This window comes from Paroedura picta, chromosome 4, assembly GCF_049243985.1.
Source record: "Paroedura picta isolate Pp20150507F chromosome 4, Ppicta_v3.0, whole genome shotgun sequence".
Lineage (NCBI taxonomy): Eukaryota > Metazoa > Chordata > Lepidosauria > Squamata > Gekkonidae > Paroedura > Paroedura picta.
In genome coordinates this window covers 36,333,879-36,349,224 of record NC_135372.1, presented here as the reverse complement: position 1 = coordinate 36,349,224, position 15,346 = coordinate 36,333,879, and the positions used below count along the sequence as shown (strand labels likewise).

At 43.8% G+C, this 15,346-nt stretch overlaps 1 protein-coding gene across 1 annotated transcript; it reads left to right on the top strand.

The window, feature by feature from the left end:
- Positions 1-9,723: 9,723 nt before the first annotated feature.
- On the top strand, positions 9,724-15,029 carry LOC143836750 (vomeronasal type-2 receptor 26-like). The gene is made up of 3 exons (XM_077336281.1): positions 9,724-10,167; positions 12,985-13,111; positions 13,974-15,029. Exons 1-3 carry the CDS (start codon positions 10,033-10,035, stop codon positions 14,891-14,893), a joined length of 1,182 nt encoding a protein of 393 aa, XP_077192396.1. The 5' UTR covers positions 9,724-10,032; the 3' UTR covers positions 14,894-15,029.
- The last annotated feature ends 317 nt before the right edge of the window (positions 15,030-15,346 follow it).

Genomic DNA, 15,346 nt, shown 5'->3' with positions numbered 1-15,346 from the left:
GTACGGCTCCCTATTGAAATACGTAACTCATGTCAAAATCTAGATCTTCTCAAGTAAGATCTTCTTTCTTTCTGGTTAGCAAAAAGTAGATTCATTGAGTTTTATATAGCATTGTAGTCCTCTGAGATATCCACCACTTTTGCCTCATTGTGCTTAACGGCTAAACTAGACTAAATAAACCAACTTTTTGGTAGAACAGAGAAAAAAACAACCAAAAGAAAAATAGTTATGGTATTCGGTAAGTGGCCTAGATCTAGGTTGAGTCTGCACTGGGCTTTTTATCCTCTTCTAGCTCAAATACCCCCTCCCAGCTGCACTTTATCCATTTCCATTTTGATTTTGGGCACTTATATTTTTCCCTCTGCAACGTCCATGATCGTGACTCTACCTTTTCTCCACGATATCCAGGAGTGGATATAACTTACTACATCTGAGAAAAATGCTCTGGAAGCCCCAGTATTTCAAGTGTAAATGTTGGCATTTTGCTGGATTAACTTCCTTCCCCTTCTCCACGGCTCCAATGCTGACGTGGCATGGTTGTCACTGATTGGTCAGGGCATCAAATCAAAGACTGCCAGAAAACTGGGGTTCTCAGCTGCCATTCCCTTGCAAGTCTAATTTTTGCCTTCATGGTTGGAATTGTTTTTAAGTGACTGTGCTCCAAAAGCCCAGTCCTCTATGAGCAGAGATTTGTCTTATGGCCGTGGTCCCCAAATCCCGGTCCGAGGACCGTACCGGTCCGAGGACCAGTCAATACTGGTCAGCAGCTCCTCCTTGTCCTTCTCCCCGGCTGCTGCCTTGGAAGCTGCCCTGCCACTCTGCTGATGGCTCATCTTTGGTGCTGTCCAGCGGACACCATGGCTGGGGCTCCCCCATGGTGTGGCACTGTGCAGCTACTGCTGGCAGTGTCCCCCAGCAGGCGACAGGAAGTCAGGGGTACCAGCGGGAAAGCAAGTGGAGCAGGGGCTCAGGCAGCAGCAACGTCCCTCAGCAAAAGACTAGCCCCCCCCCCCCGGGCCTCAGTAAAATTGTCAAGCATTGACCGGTCCCTGGTAACAAAAAGGTTGGGAACCAGTGCCTTATGGAGTCTCCCCCCCACACCAGTTCTCTCCTGATGCTCCACCCCACTCCACTCCACCCCACCCTGCTCACTCACGGTGCAGGAAAAGAAAACTAAACAAGCAGCCTCATGCTCTACTTGCTTACCCTAGATTGCTTGACAAAAGGCAGGAAATAAAGCACTCTCTAGCCTTGTGCTTCTTCAATGCTGACTGGAACTTCATACAACCACCACTTCCCCCTGCCCCATCAACCGTAAGGAGACAAGAGACTGGCAATTGGGACAAAATACAGCGCAGAAGGCAGAAACTTGGGACCTGTTTCAGGTCGAGAAAAAGGAAGGCTGCAGATCTGTTGGAAAAGCCAGCTTCAGAGCTGTCAGAATTCAGCAGAACCAAGGGGGGGGGGGAGAGAATAAAAGTGCAGATAAGGCCCTAGACCTTGGAAGCTAAATGGCTTCAAAGTCTAACAGGTGACCAAATGTAAGTATTTAGAGGTATACATCCAAGCCTCAGGAGCTAGGAGCATCCATTATTCATATGCATCTGAAATGGGGCAAAGGGCAGCAAATAATATTGTAAAATTCTACTGTACTAAGGGCAGATGTTTTTGTTCCAGTAGCCTTAAAACTATACGCTGCCAAAACTTTAGCCCAACTCACTTATGGTGCATTTTTGGGTGCTCCAATCTCAGACTAACTTGAAGGGGCCCAGTCAAAATTTCCCAGAGCACTTCCCCCAACTCCCCAGCTGTTTAACAAATTCTATGGTGCAACTGGAAACAAGAATTCTAATGGTCAAGGATAAAATCTGCCAGTCATCAATAGTAATATGGTTGAAACTGTCTCATAGGCTTCTTTAGCCCTGAAATATAACTTTCAGCTATCTCGTGTTGTCACTGCTCAGATTAAAATTCAAAGTATGGGCTTTTCTATGCTCTCTATGTAAATTAACCTATGATCAAGCAGTAGCATCAGTCAAGCAATGAAAGAAGGATATTTGGCATCAATCAGATTTGAGGAAAACTCCAACATTCTTGGCCCCAGACAAATCTAGGTATGTGCTGACCTCTTCCACTTATTTGTCTTCTGTGGTAATAAACAAACAAAGAAGGGCATTTTTCTCTTGCTAGATGCTCCACTTTGCCTTCAGGTCTATTGGAAGGTCATTTTATGAATACTCCCTACTTACAGAGATACTGTTTTTGTGGTAGTGGCCAAATTAAAACTAGAGAATACACACTTTTCTATTATTCAGCTTACGATGCTATCCAAGGCAAATCAATTGACCCACTAGTTAAAAGGATCCCAGAATGATCAGCTATAGGTTGGTCAATGAGATTGTTGGACCAGAGATCTCCTGCTATTACAACTCATTGAGGCTGGGAGACCGAAGATCCCCCACTGTTACAATTTACCTTCAAGGAGCAGAGATTATTCCCACTGGAGAAAATGACCGCTTTGGAAGGTGGACTCAGAATCAGAAATCCTATATACCGGCATATAAAACTAACACAATGAAATTAAGATAAAAGGATGTCAAGGTCAACGTTTAATAAAATTACAGAATGAAGACAAGAGAACCCAAAGGAATATAATAAATATAAGCTACAAGTTGCCCCTAACACGTATCCCAGCAAAACTTCATGGCACCTTGCAAAAACTTTTACACGCTTTGTTATTTCAGTGTTGTTATTATTCAAAATGAAAGAAAACTTCCCATCTTATTTAACAAAATGGAGCTTTAGTATTTGGTTTGGTTATCTGCACAGAAGGGACAATAAACACACATGCAAGATGGCTTCAGTGTTGCTTGTTTTATATGGGCAGTGTCTGTTTGAATATGATGCTTTTGAAAACCTTCCTAAAAGGATTGCTAAGGGTAAAGCGTTGCATCTGGACAAGGGAAGGGCTCTGTGTTGATTTATTTCATTTTATTATTAGACTTGTTCACTGCCACTCCTGGGCTAGCTGGCTCACAGCAGTTCACAACAGAATACTTAAACCACCATAAAATCACAGTAACAACAATAACACTGTCCCTAATAACCCCATTCGGCTTGAGTAAGCTAACCGAGCTCTATGCCTCAAGGTAGATGTTAAGATGTTTGAATATTTGGAGGAGGGGCCATAGAGATCTTCCTTGTCCTGATCTCAACCAAATGCCTAGTGGCAGAGCTCTGTCTTGTAGGCCCTGCAAAACTCTAATAGCTCACAGGGCCCAGACTGTGAATGGCATTAAGGGTGAAAACCAAAACCTTGAACCTGATCCAGAACTCCATTGGCTGCCTCAGCACAGACTGAATAGGGGTTCTCTTGGGTGTTCTTCTGAGAACCTTTGCAGCCACATTTTGTACCAGCTGCATTTTCTGGGTCAGGAACAACGGCAGGCCAGTGTAAAGCGAGTTACGGAAATCTAACTTAGAGGTGACCTTTGTGTGGATCACTGTAGCTAGGTGCTCCATGGCCAGGCAAGTATTTGAAGATGATATAAATATGGAGTTCTTTGACCTGCTTCCAATGAAATCCGCAGAATGAAGGGTGAAGGCAGATGGAATCTATGACATTATACCATGCTGAGGTCCCTTCTCTACCCAAATCTTGCCCTCCTCAAGGTCCATCTCCAAAATCTCCAGGCATTTCCCAGTTCAGGGCTGTCAAACTTAAACCAAAGTTTAAGCATGGTTTTATGGCTGAGCCACAAGAAGACTTGGCTGTGGCCAAGTGGCACTTCAATGTAATACCAACAACTAGGAAGCACAGTTGACACGAGGCCCACAACTTTCAGGCCTAAATAGAGTTTTGAATTAAAGCCCAAATGCCTAATGAAATTTTAAACTATTAGGTTGAAAGCATAAGGGAGCTGTTGCTTAAATATTGGGATAGATATGTTAACTGGTTAGGAATCTTAGAATCATAGACTTGGAAGGGATGTCCAGGGTCACCTAGTCCAACCACCTGCACAATGCACAATAACTACTCCTTTAAAACAGGCCAAAGAACTTCAGAATCTACTAAAGAGGGGAATTTAGATTGGCGGGACCTAATTGGGTTAGTAAGATTCATGGATTTGAGACGGAAGAGGGTTTTTTTTGTATTTTTACTTTGGGAATATTGAAGATTAGAGTTCCAGGACAAATCCTCAGATTTCAATATGTTCAACTGAGATACAGTATTTTGTCCTTATTATGGACTATGACTGTTTTTGGTCATTAAACAGCATTCCGAAAATACTGGACAAACAGGTTGACACATCTCACGAATCGAATGGGAGAAATCATTTTATATGGAACTGATGCAGGATATTGTATATGTAATCATTTAGGATTACCTTTCAGCCTCCATTGTTGAAACTGGTTCCTTCTAGGTTAGTCCAGCTATGTATCTAGCAGAAAACAAAGGAGATGTGAATGGAGGGGAAACATAGACAGTGTGATGTCACTTCCAGGTAACCCCTGGAAGTAAATGTCAGACATTGGTAGTAATCACTAGAAATTTTATGGTAAAGCCATAGAATTTCAGACAATACCTACAGGAGACAGAAATCACTGGCAAATGACCCCTGGAAGTGATATCATGACATAGGCAGCCATTTTGATTTCATTTTTCTTCTGCTACCACTGTGAATAGTGGTAGAAAACTGGGGTGGGGGATTACCCAATTCCACTAGGGAACTTGCAACCCTCATTCTAGATTCAACCAACAAATTGGCATCCCTGTTGACTTTTGAAACTTTATACCACAAAGATCTTGTTCGTCTTTTAGTTGCTGCCACTTTGGACCATGCCTAGATGCCATTTTGCTTTTTGCTGGTCAGCTTCACACAGGCTCAAGTTCAGAATCTGACAGCCTAAGTTCAAACTCCTGAGTCTGCCCCATGAAGAAGCACAGAGTTACACAAACACATCTGTCTCTGCTTGAAGTACAAATACAGCCCAGGGCTACTGTGATGTGATTTTCTTTCTCCTCTGGAATTAGCAAAATCACAGTAATTCTTGCTGAGCGCCAGATGCTTGCTATCTACCAAGCTCACAATAAACAATATCCAAACGAGAACAAAACATGCTATAATTAAACATGTCTTATAGACTGGGTGTTTCCAAGGGGTTGGGGTGCAGGATGAGCGCACTAACATCATATGCTTCCTCCCTACCACCTGAAGGTCCACACAGTAGCCTGCGATTCAGGTTCTGTGCAGGCATTTAGTTGCTGATCTAGGAGGGAAGATTGCATGAAAATGTTACTGATGTGGGTGTTGTTCTTCTTTTGGCTTTTGCCTCAGGCTGTACAGGGGACACCGAGTACCAAGTGCCTCCTGACCAGACCCTTTGAGCTCCAAGAAGAATATTACAAGCCAGGAGACTTCCTCGTTGGTGGGATTTTGCCCTACTTCAGGACTACAGTTATACATGCATCTTTTGAAACACCTCCCAGGAACACCCATCCTTCACGGTAAGTTTTCCCAGGAGGACATTGGGTTGGTTTGTTTTCAGCCAGGCCAGCAAATTCCACTGACTCTGCTAGAAACAGGCACCAGTGTTAAGCAAGAGAAGGCAAAAGGAAATACTTCTGTACACAGAGAGTGATTGAAATGTGCAGCCAGAGAATGCAGGGATAGTCACAGGTATAAACAGCTTTAGAAATGGATGTGATAGATTCACAGAGGATGCTGGTGAATGAGGGCAATCTCCACAATCAGACGCAGTTGGTCTCTGAACCTCTGTGCCAGGAGGCAACATCAGGGGAACATTTCAGCTTCTGTGCCTTGTTGTTGGCACTCCAGAGCAACTGGTTGGCCAGTCTGAGACAGGATGCTGGATTAGATGGACCACTGGTCTGATCCAGCAGGGCATTATGATATTGATAAAAGTTTCTGTCATTTATTATCTAATTCATGTGTAGTGGTTCTGAACAAAGCACCAAAAGAACGTCTGTTCAGTGCTTTTATGGAGACACCCAGATGAGGCAACTAGAGGGAGTCTGTAGGAAGATTTTTGATGAAGTTGCGAGAACATCTTATAAAATGTAGTAAAGAGCTTATGAGATGGAGGTGAAGTCAGTAAAATCCAAATTTTACTTGACTGCAATCGCATCTGCTAACTCACGGCCAGCGTAATTAGGACAGTTTGATATCTTACCACCCTGGAGGAAGGGCGCCAAAAAAATAACCAATTAGACATCAGCTGTGATTCAGTTTGCAGACAAAAATTTGATGCTCCACCAAGACTTCCCTCCAACTTTAGACACAGAAAGCAAACTGGAGGTCCCTTGGCTGACTTTGGAGAGTACACTGAGTAACTTCAGATGTACAATAAAATCAGAGTCCAGTAGCGCCTTTAAGACCAACAAAGATTTATTCAAGGCCAACAAAGACCAACAAAGATTTATTCATTTGAATCTAAATTCAGATGTGTCACACTGACCTAAGTGGACAAGATGCTAAAGGCAGCAAAGCCGACCACTAACTCTCTAGGCCCTTGTCCATCATGGCTGCTGAAATAATCAAGCTCTCCCTCTCAACAGGAGAATTCCCAGAAGGGCTAAAAGAGGCAGTGGTTCGACTGCTGCTCAAAAAACTATCTCTGGACCCACAACAGCTTATCAGCTATCGCCCCATCTTGCACTTAGCGTTTCTGGGGAAGATACTTGAAAGGGCTGTCGTGGAACAACTGTCAGCATTTTTGGAAGAAACTTTGGTCTTAGACCAATCCCAGTCAGATTTCCGGCCAGGGCATGGGGTAGACACAGCTCTAGTCGCCCTGATGGATGACCTCCATCACCAGATGCACTGGGGTGGATCGACGCTGCTTGCATTACTAGACTATCAGCAGCATGAGACACAATTGATCATGAGCTTCTAGCCTGCCTTCTCACCAATGCCAGGATTGAAGGAACTGCCCTTCAATGGTTGATCTCCTTTTTCCAGGATCACGGACAGAGGGTATCAGTATGACTGGGACAATTTAGTTATTAGTGACCCACTGCAAACATAAGAGCTATAGAGAGTGTTCTGTCAGCTGCTAAGCCATGACAGCATAATATAACTTCCATAGAGGCAGTCTACCCCTGAATGACACATGCTGGGGAAGGTGATGGCAGGAAAAGATTATTGTTTTTATATATTCCATGTGGATATCCTGAAGGTTCCTTCAGAAGGAGGATACTGCACTGAGTGCAACCAGAAGGTTTTAAATTACACTCCTTATTTTTCCTGTACCTCTTATTGCAGCATAGTGCCCAAAAACTATCAACAAATCCTGGCCTTCGTGTTTGCCATCCATGAGATCAACAAGGACCCAGCACTCCTCCCCAACATCACCCTGGGCTTCCGAATCATTGAGGACACTTATTTTGCCAGAATGACCTACCAGGCAGGCCTGTCCTTTCTGTCTACGGGGGGTCAGATGGTCCCTAACTACAGGTACAGCAGACAGCAGAAACTGCACTCAGTCATTGGAAGTGTCTACTCCAGGATCTCCATGCAGATGGCCTCCCTCTTGGGCCTCTTCAAGATCCCAGAGGTAAGTGGAGGTGAGAGTAGAGATACAGGACCTTGAGTAATCTATTGGCTTTGTTAATGATTTAAACTTATTGTCAGCAAGGGTTAGAATGTCAGATGAGGACCTGAGTTCCTCTCAGCCTGACCTTCCTGGTAGGGTTCTTACTGTGAGGAGGAACTAGGAATGGGAAGCATCATGTAAGCTGCCCTGAGCACTTAGGATGAAGGGGAGGATAAAACTGAGCTTGGTTGACTAAGAAAAGAAGTTCGCACCAGGAGGGAGGAATCAGCATGGCTGCCATTGGGGCCCTGGTCATGGATGCTGAAATTCCTGACTTCCGGCCTGGTTGCCTTTTATGGACTCATTCCAAAGAACCACCAAACTGGCACCCTCCCAACCTACCACAAAAACAGATATAGAGAACCTGGACCACGCAATATTTTAAATCAAATGAACTACTCATAGAATTCAGTGCACATGTAAATCCCACCAACGTTGGTGATGGAAAGTGCCATCAAGTCACATCTGACTTCTGGTGACTTTGTATTCTAGGCAAAAGATTACTGGAGGTGGTTTGATTCAAGTGGGTAGGTGGTTTGCCATTGCCTCCCTCTGTGCTTTAACCTTGGACTTCCCTGGTGGTCTCCCTTCCAAGTGGTAGCCAGGGTCAGCCCTGATTAGCTTCTGACAACGGAGGAGAGTGAGCTAGCCTGGGATTCCCAGGTCAGGCTCCACCAACATTATGGGTCTGTAAAACTGCTTTTTGAGAATGCTCTTTGCACCACAACATATTAGTTTACAAGTACTTCTATTGCTCTTCAACCTAGTTAGTCTGTACTCTCTTTGGGAAAGTCACTGTGGTCTCCTGTTTTTAGCTATCCTGGCACCTTCAGTGATAGCTGTGGGGCCTCCCAAATTCTATTGTGCACTGATCATCATCATAGCAAATATTACTGAAGGGACCATGGCACTCCTTGTATTTCCCTCGGCATCCAGATTCCCTTTGCTCTCCCCCCCCTACCCCCACCCAGTTTTACCGGCACCCTCTTTGAAATCTCAGATTTCTGATTCCAACTATCCTGAGATGTGAATAATGACTTTTGATAAAGCTTAGTCTTCATTCTCAGGCATGAGGCAACAGCGCCCAGGTCAGAATCAGAACTCTGCAAATAAAGCAAGAAGATCCATTCTTGGAGTGTGTCATGGCCTGGTTGGATTCCAATTAAAATTAACCAGTTCACCAAACTTCCTTCAAGCCACTGACATTGTTCTCTGAGCACTGAGACGTTTCTGTGGAACCATTTGCCTGGGTGAGTTCTCTTGGAAGAGTCCTCTAAAAGGTTTCAAATATTGGGGAGACATTGCAAAATGCTCATCAAAATGCTCTCAAGGCTGAGAGGAATTAACACTTCGACCACCACCGCTACCCCAGCTCAGCTGCACAATGATTTCTGTATGGAAAGAAAGCAAATGCCCTGTTTAGATGCTAGAGGGCTAAACACAAAGGAGGACTGACAGGTTCCAGGTAAAATTTCAGAAGTGGCAAACATGTGCCAATGCATATATGCATACCCACAGTGTGTCCCTGAATTTGTTTCTCCATTTCTCTCTTTCGAAAGCAGTGCATGGCACATCTGGCTACACTGTTGAACCCACTTACATGGGATTCCCTCCAGTCCTGAGTTTTGGGGAGCTCTGAAGATAGCTCTACAATATTGAGAAATCTGATTATCAACTAACAGTTTTCCTTCTTTCCACCAGCTCGGTTATGGCTCCTTCAATCCTGTTCTGAAAGAGAGGACCCTATTTCCTTCCTTCTACCGCATTGACCCCTCTGAAGTCCCCCAGTATTTGGGGATAATCCGCTTGCTGCTTCATTTCCACTGGAACTGGATTGGGATTGTTGCTCCAGATGATGACAGCGGAGAAAACTTCATCCAAGCCCTAACTCCAATGCTTGACCAGAACAATATCTGTGTTGAATTCCTTCAACGGACCTTGTCTGAAATCTCAGCGTACTATACTATTATAACTACAGATATCAGTCTAGCTTTAGCTATCAAGGAGAGGAAGGCCAAAGCTATAGTTATCTCTGGTGATTCAAATGTCATACGGAATATAATGATGCCACTTTTTAGATACCAAAGAAGGACTAAAAGATATCTCGAGAAGGTCTGGATTGTGACGAGCCAGTGGGAATTCGCTGTAACGGGATACTCCTTTTTCTGGAGTGCTGTGGAGGCCTTCCATGGTGCCCTATCTTTCAGAAGCCATGCAAGTGATGTGCCAGGATTCAAGAGTTTTCTCCAGACTTTAGATCCACGCCACCCCCAGGGAGATGTCTTTCTTAAAGAGTGGTGGGAACTTGTGTTTGTATGCCGATTAAGAAAACCAGGTGATTTTCCTGTAGGCCTTAAGAACTGTACAGCGAAGGAAGACCTAGAGAACCTCCCACCTTCTGTATTTGAAATAAGCATGACTGGAAATAGCTATAACATTTACAATGCTGTCCATTTGATAGCACGTGCCCTACATGGAATCTACCCTTTTGGATCAAGACATCCAATGATACAGAATGGCAAGAGGTTTCTTGATGTTCAGCCATGGCAGGTAACATCTTCCCTGAGCTAGGTGGAAAGGGATGGACAGCTTAAAGTATGTCAGCCAACAAGAGTACGTGTCCTCCAAAATAGACTAAGCAATCTGATGTGCTGCATTTTGTGATTTGCCATTTCTTTGGCCATAGAGAAGGAGGAACAGCTGACTCATGTTGTTTACCTTGTCAAGAAATCATAGAAAAAGCAGCATAGGTTCCTGTTGTAACTATTTCTTTGTTCAATTCCAGAGACAAGCAAGGGCACACATTCTCCTAAGCACGGCAATCCCTCCCATCTCTTAATCAGCTCTTTCTGGACCTTGTGGAGTCCCCAGGTCCTTCTTGGCAATCAGTAGGGAGTGGAGGGACAATAGGAAAATAAGGGAGGTCCAGGCATGCAAGGGACGTGATGTCATCAAACTGTAATGTTGCTGGAGCACTCGTTTTGGCTAAAACTGTACAGTAAAAGCAGCTTCTACCATAGGGTTTTTGCAAGATACCAGAGCTTTGCCCAGATATTGGTGGTGTGATGACATCACTTCCTGGTTGATGATGGTAAGGAGGCCTGTGCCTTGCTCTTTCTCCTGGTAAGTCCCACCCCCACCCCCCACTGGTCAGCAGTGGAGGGTGGAGCCTAGCAGGGGGGGTTCCCCTAACTCCTCCAGGGGGGTGGAAACTCTAGGACTTTGGTGTCAGTTGGCAGGGTTTTACAACTTCCAATTCCCCTCAAGCTCTCCATCTCTCCTGGATCCTATCTGGTGTGGCAAGAGGAGTCTTCCATGGTTTTTGCTGGGTCTGCTATATATGGCTATGCATTGCCAGCTCCCCTTCTGGGCCCTGAGCTGGTAACAGAGAGTCAGCTGTCAGCCAGTATCTGTCTCCCTAGAACGTCAGGAATGGCATAGGAGGAAGACAAGAAGGGAGCTACAAGACTGAAGGCAAAGTGCCAGGTGCCAGCACGGCACAGATTCCACATTCCCCATGAGAATGAGTCTTTGCAGGAGCAGGGCTGCAGTGCCCGGCAGGTGTTTAGCCTCATGTATAAAAGCAGCAAAAAGGAGGGACTGTGTGGAAGCAATATGTCTGTTTGTTTTTGACCTTGCAGCCTGTATTGCTAGTTGACTCCCTGGACACTGATCATGGCTGGGGTTCACCAATACCCAGAGTTGCTACTTGGGCCCACTGCTATCAGCCCCTCCCCCTGACCACTCTCTTACTAGCAACCCATACTCTCAGCAACACACACTACCATTGCCAGGGGAAAGGTTGCAGGTAATCCGGAAGCTGTGATCGTAGGTGAAACACAGCTTGGCAACTGGGTAGGGAGAAGACTCACAGTATACTATTAAATGAGAGGAGAGGGCATAAGTGATTTGGGAGGGAAAAGGGACCCTGGAATCTCCATGACTGCAGCCCACCAAAACCTACAACCAGTCCTGTAAGTGGCCATAACCACTTACATCATTTTCTTAGGACTATGTTCATTTCAGATTCTTGCCTCTTTGAGGAGCATCCGGTTCAACAACACTGCTGGTGAGGAAGTCTTTTTAACTGAAAACGACCAGAGATCAGCAGGCTATGATATTTTCAACTTGGCTTTCTTTCCAAATCAATCTTCCACTCAAGTGAAAGTTGGAAGGATGGATCCTAGGAGTCCCCCAGGCAAAGATTTCATCATTAATCCAGATGAAATTATTTGGGTTACTAAGGTAGGGAAGAAGTCCATATCTTTGGCTAATGGTAGAGGAAATAGGAGATAGGAGCTTTGGGAGAATACTACATTAATGCAACAGACTAAAAGCCAGCTTCATTCAGATGTTGGTCTTCAGAAAGCTATACTCCTCCCCCTCCCTCCGAAGCTCAGTTTTAGTAGTTCTAGTAAAATATACCCATTTCCTAGAAAGATCTAAACCTGCTAAATTCCACACTGCCAACGAAAACCCCCTTTAATGCAACAACTTCATTTCACGTTGAATCAGGATAACTGTGGGGAAAACTAGTGTGTTATCATGTGTGTGCCTCCACAGTCACACAGCAGTGAGAGCTCTAGGGATGGGCATGATCTAAAGTTTGTGGGAAATTTTGGGCAGTTCATGGTTTGTGAAGTCAAGTTTGTGGCAGGTCAACCAGCATGAACTTTCCACAAACTTTCAAGGTGTTTGTGGAAGTTCATGACAGTTTGTGAGCAGAGACATTTCCAGACATACTGTCTCCACTCACTCAAAATATTTACTTCAAACCAACATGTAAGGAAACATCTGAGAAATGTTTCCTGTGACTTTGATATTTCTATCTTGCAGAGGATACATTGTATACATTCCTGAATTTTCCGAAACTGCATCTGTTAAAATGACTGCTGCAGTCATTTGGGCAGGTTTAGGTTAGGAGTGTATAGAATGGATACTGTGAAAGATAAAAACGCTAAACTTGGAGAGTATATAGAAAAGCACCCAAAGAATGTCTACAGGGAGTGTGGTGTCCCTACCTTGCACAGAATACATTTAATACAGAACTTCCTAAATCATTTTGACAGGTGCAGGTTCAGGAGTGAATAGAACACAACCTTTGCAAGCTGGAGGCACCAAGCTTGCAGAAGACCTCCAGTCCACTGTCCTCTACCTGCCCTCCAAATCTTGGAAGGATTGGAGTTATAGGGTTAAAGTTATGGCTCCCCAAATAAAGTGCCCCTGGAAAGTACACCACGAACCATGAACCAATTGTATTTTCTCTGGTTTGTGCCCAAGCCAAGAGATCTCCACAAAGAATCATCAGGGTGTGGAAGCAACCCTACTTATTTGGGAATCTCACTAGTTCTTCTTTCTTCCCCTTAGAAACTACCCTCTTCCAGGTGTGTGGACAGCTGCTTACCAGGGTACAGCAGTAAAATTATAGAAGAAGAGCCACGTTGTTGTTATGAATGTCAACTTTGTCCAGAAGGGACAATTTCTAACTTTACAGGTAATTAGCACATCTTAAATCCCAACTTTAAGAGTAGAATTTGCTGGAAACTGAATGTCTCACAAGGGCTATAACACCAAAGATTTAGATACTGGAGTAATGGATTTATAAGTCACCTATTAGGATGATAATATATACCTCAGGTAAGAAGCTACAGCTTTCTTTTGGGACCCATGCAATGTTCAAAGCTGACAGTACTACTGATAACCACCCACAGTCTGTAAAAAGGGGAAAAAACCTGATTCTCTAATAAAGACTTTTTAAAAAATCTCTCTTCTTCACTAAGCTCAGTTTTGGCATAGAATCTGGATAATTCTTTCTTTTTGAGAACTTTCTGTTTAGATCTGAACCTTTGAGGTATGAATTTCAAAAATTTGTTAATCCCTATCATGCATTTCTTATGTAAAATTCTCACCTAAGTTGCAAAATAAAAACAGAGGGACATCAAAGGGAATGTGCAGCTTTAGATTGACACTAGTCATAGAATCATAGAGTTGGAAGGTCTCTCTTGGGTCATCTAGTCCATCCCCCTGCACAATGCAGGAACATACAGCTACAAGTCCTCTTGAAAGATTTTGAAATGTCCTTACATCTAAAGAGGTGTCCTTTTTGGGATCCACTTGGAGTATAGCTTCACGCCACTTCCCTCTGTCTCCTCGGGTTAGAATGTCACCATTGCTCATAGGTTCAAAGTGAATAAGTTTCTATTCTATGTATTTAGTATTTATGAATATATAACATTATTATGGTTCAATAGGCTATGTTTCACAGCTTCTGACCCACATATATTGCAGCTTCTGATTCACAGCATGAGAACCGCCAATGATGAACTGTATCATTAATTCAAGTTTATTTGTTCCAGATGCTGAGCGTTGTGTCCCATGTTCAGCTCATCAATATCCAGACAAGAACCAAATCCAATGTCTCTTCAAAAACATCAGTTTCCTTTCCTACCAAGAGATTTTGGGGATTGTTTTGGCTTCTTTTGCTCTTATCCTGTCTCTGATCACAGCCCTGGTCCTTACAACTGTCATTAACCATCGAAACACACCAATTGTCAAAGCCAACAATAGAGAACTTACCTATGTCCTCCTTATCTCCCTCCTGCTCTGTTTCCTCTCCTCCTTCCTATTCATTGGTCAACCTACAAGGATCACCTGCCTTCTGAGACAGATAGTTTTTACTGTAATCTTCACTGTTGCCATTTCATCCATCTTGGCCAAAACAATCCTGGTGGTTGTGGCCTTCATGGCTACTAAACCAGGAAACAAGGCAAGGGAATTGTTGGGGAAACAAGGGGTAAGCTCCATTGTCTTGGTCTGTCCCCTCCTCCAAGTTATCACCTGCACAATTTGGCTAGGAACCTCTCCCCCATTCCCCAACTTGGACTTCCATTCCTCGGCCAAGGAGATCATAGTGGAATGTAATGAAGGGTCAGTTGTCCTGTTTTACACAGTCCTGGGATACATGGGATTTCTGGCCCTGGTCAGCTTTGTGGTGGCTTTCCTAGCCAGGAAACTTCCTGACAGCTTTAACGAAGCCAAGTTTATCACCTTCAGCATGCTGGTCTTCTGCAGCGTGTGGGTCTCCTTCCTGCCCACCTACCTGAGCACCCAAGGGAAGGCTATGGTCGCTGTTGAAGTCTTCTCTATCCTGGCCTCTGGTGCTGGTCTCCTGGGCTGCATCTTTCTTCCCAAGTGCTACATAATTATTCTGAGGCCTGATCTCAATAGCAAAGATCACCTCCTGAGGAAGAAGAAATACAGGAATCTTGATTTTTGAATATTTGTTGCTTCAAGTCATTATAGCTCCTCATGCAAGTGGTTAATATGGCTGAAGGATGAACAATAATTTCAACTAGCAGCCCCAAAAGAGAATCTTTTTTTTTTACATTTTTTCCCTACTTAAAAAGGTAAACATCACAACTATTTGGCTATAGGTTCCTTAAATTACATTTATTTATTTATTTATTTATTTATTTAGATTTATATACCGCCCTCCCCGAAGGCTCAGGGGAGGACATATAGAATCAATCCTTATTGAAACATATATGAATAACACTACCAACCTCTATCTCTAGCCCTTTAATTTCAATATATCAGCCACCATCCTATAACCCTCCTCTGAAGTTCACATTGGCATACTTTTCCAAACTCTAAATACACAGAACTGTCTATCATACTAATTCCAGAATCTGTTGTTACGCATCCTGATAGCCTTTAAGATTATTCAAAT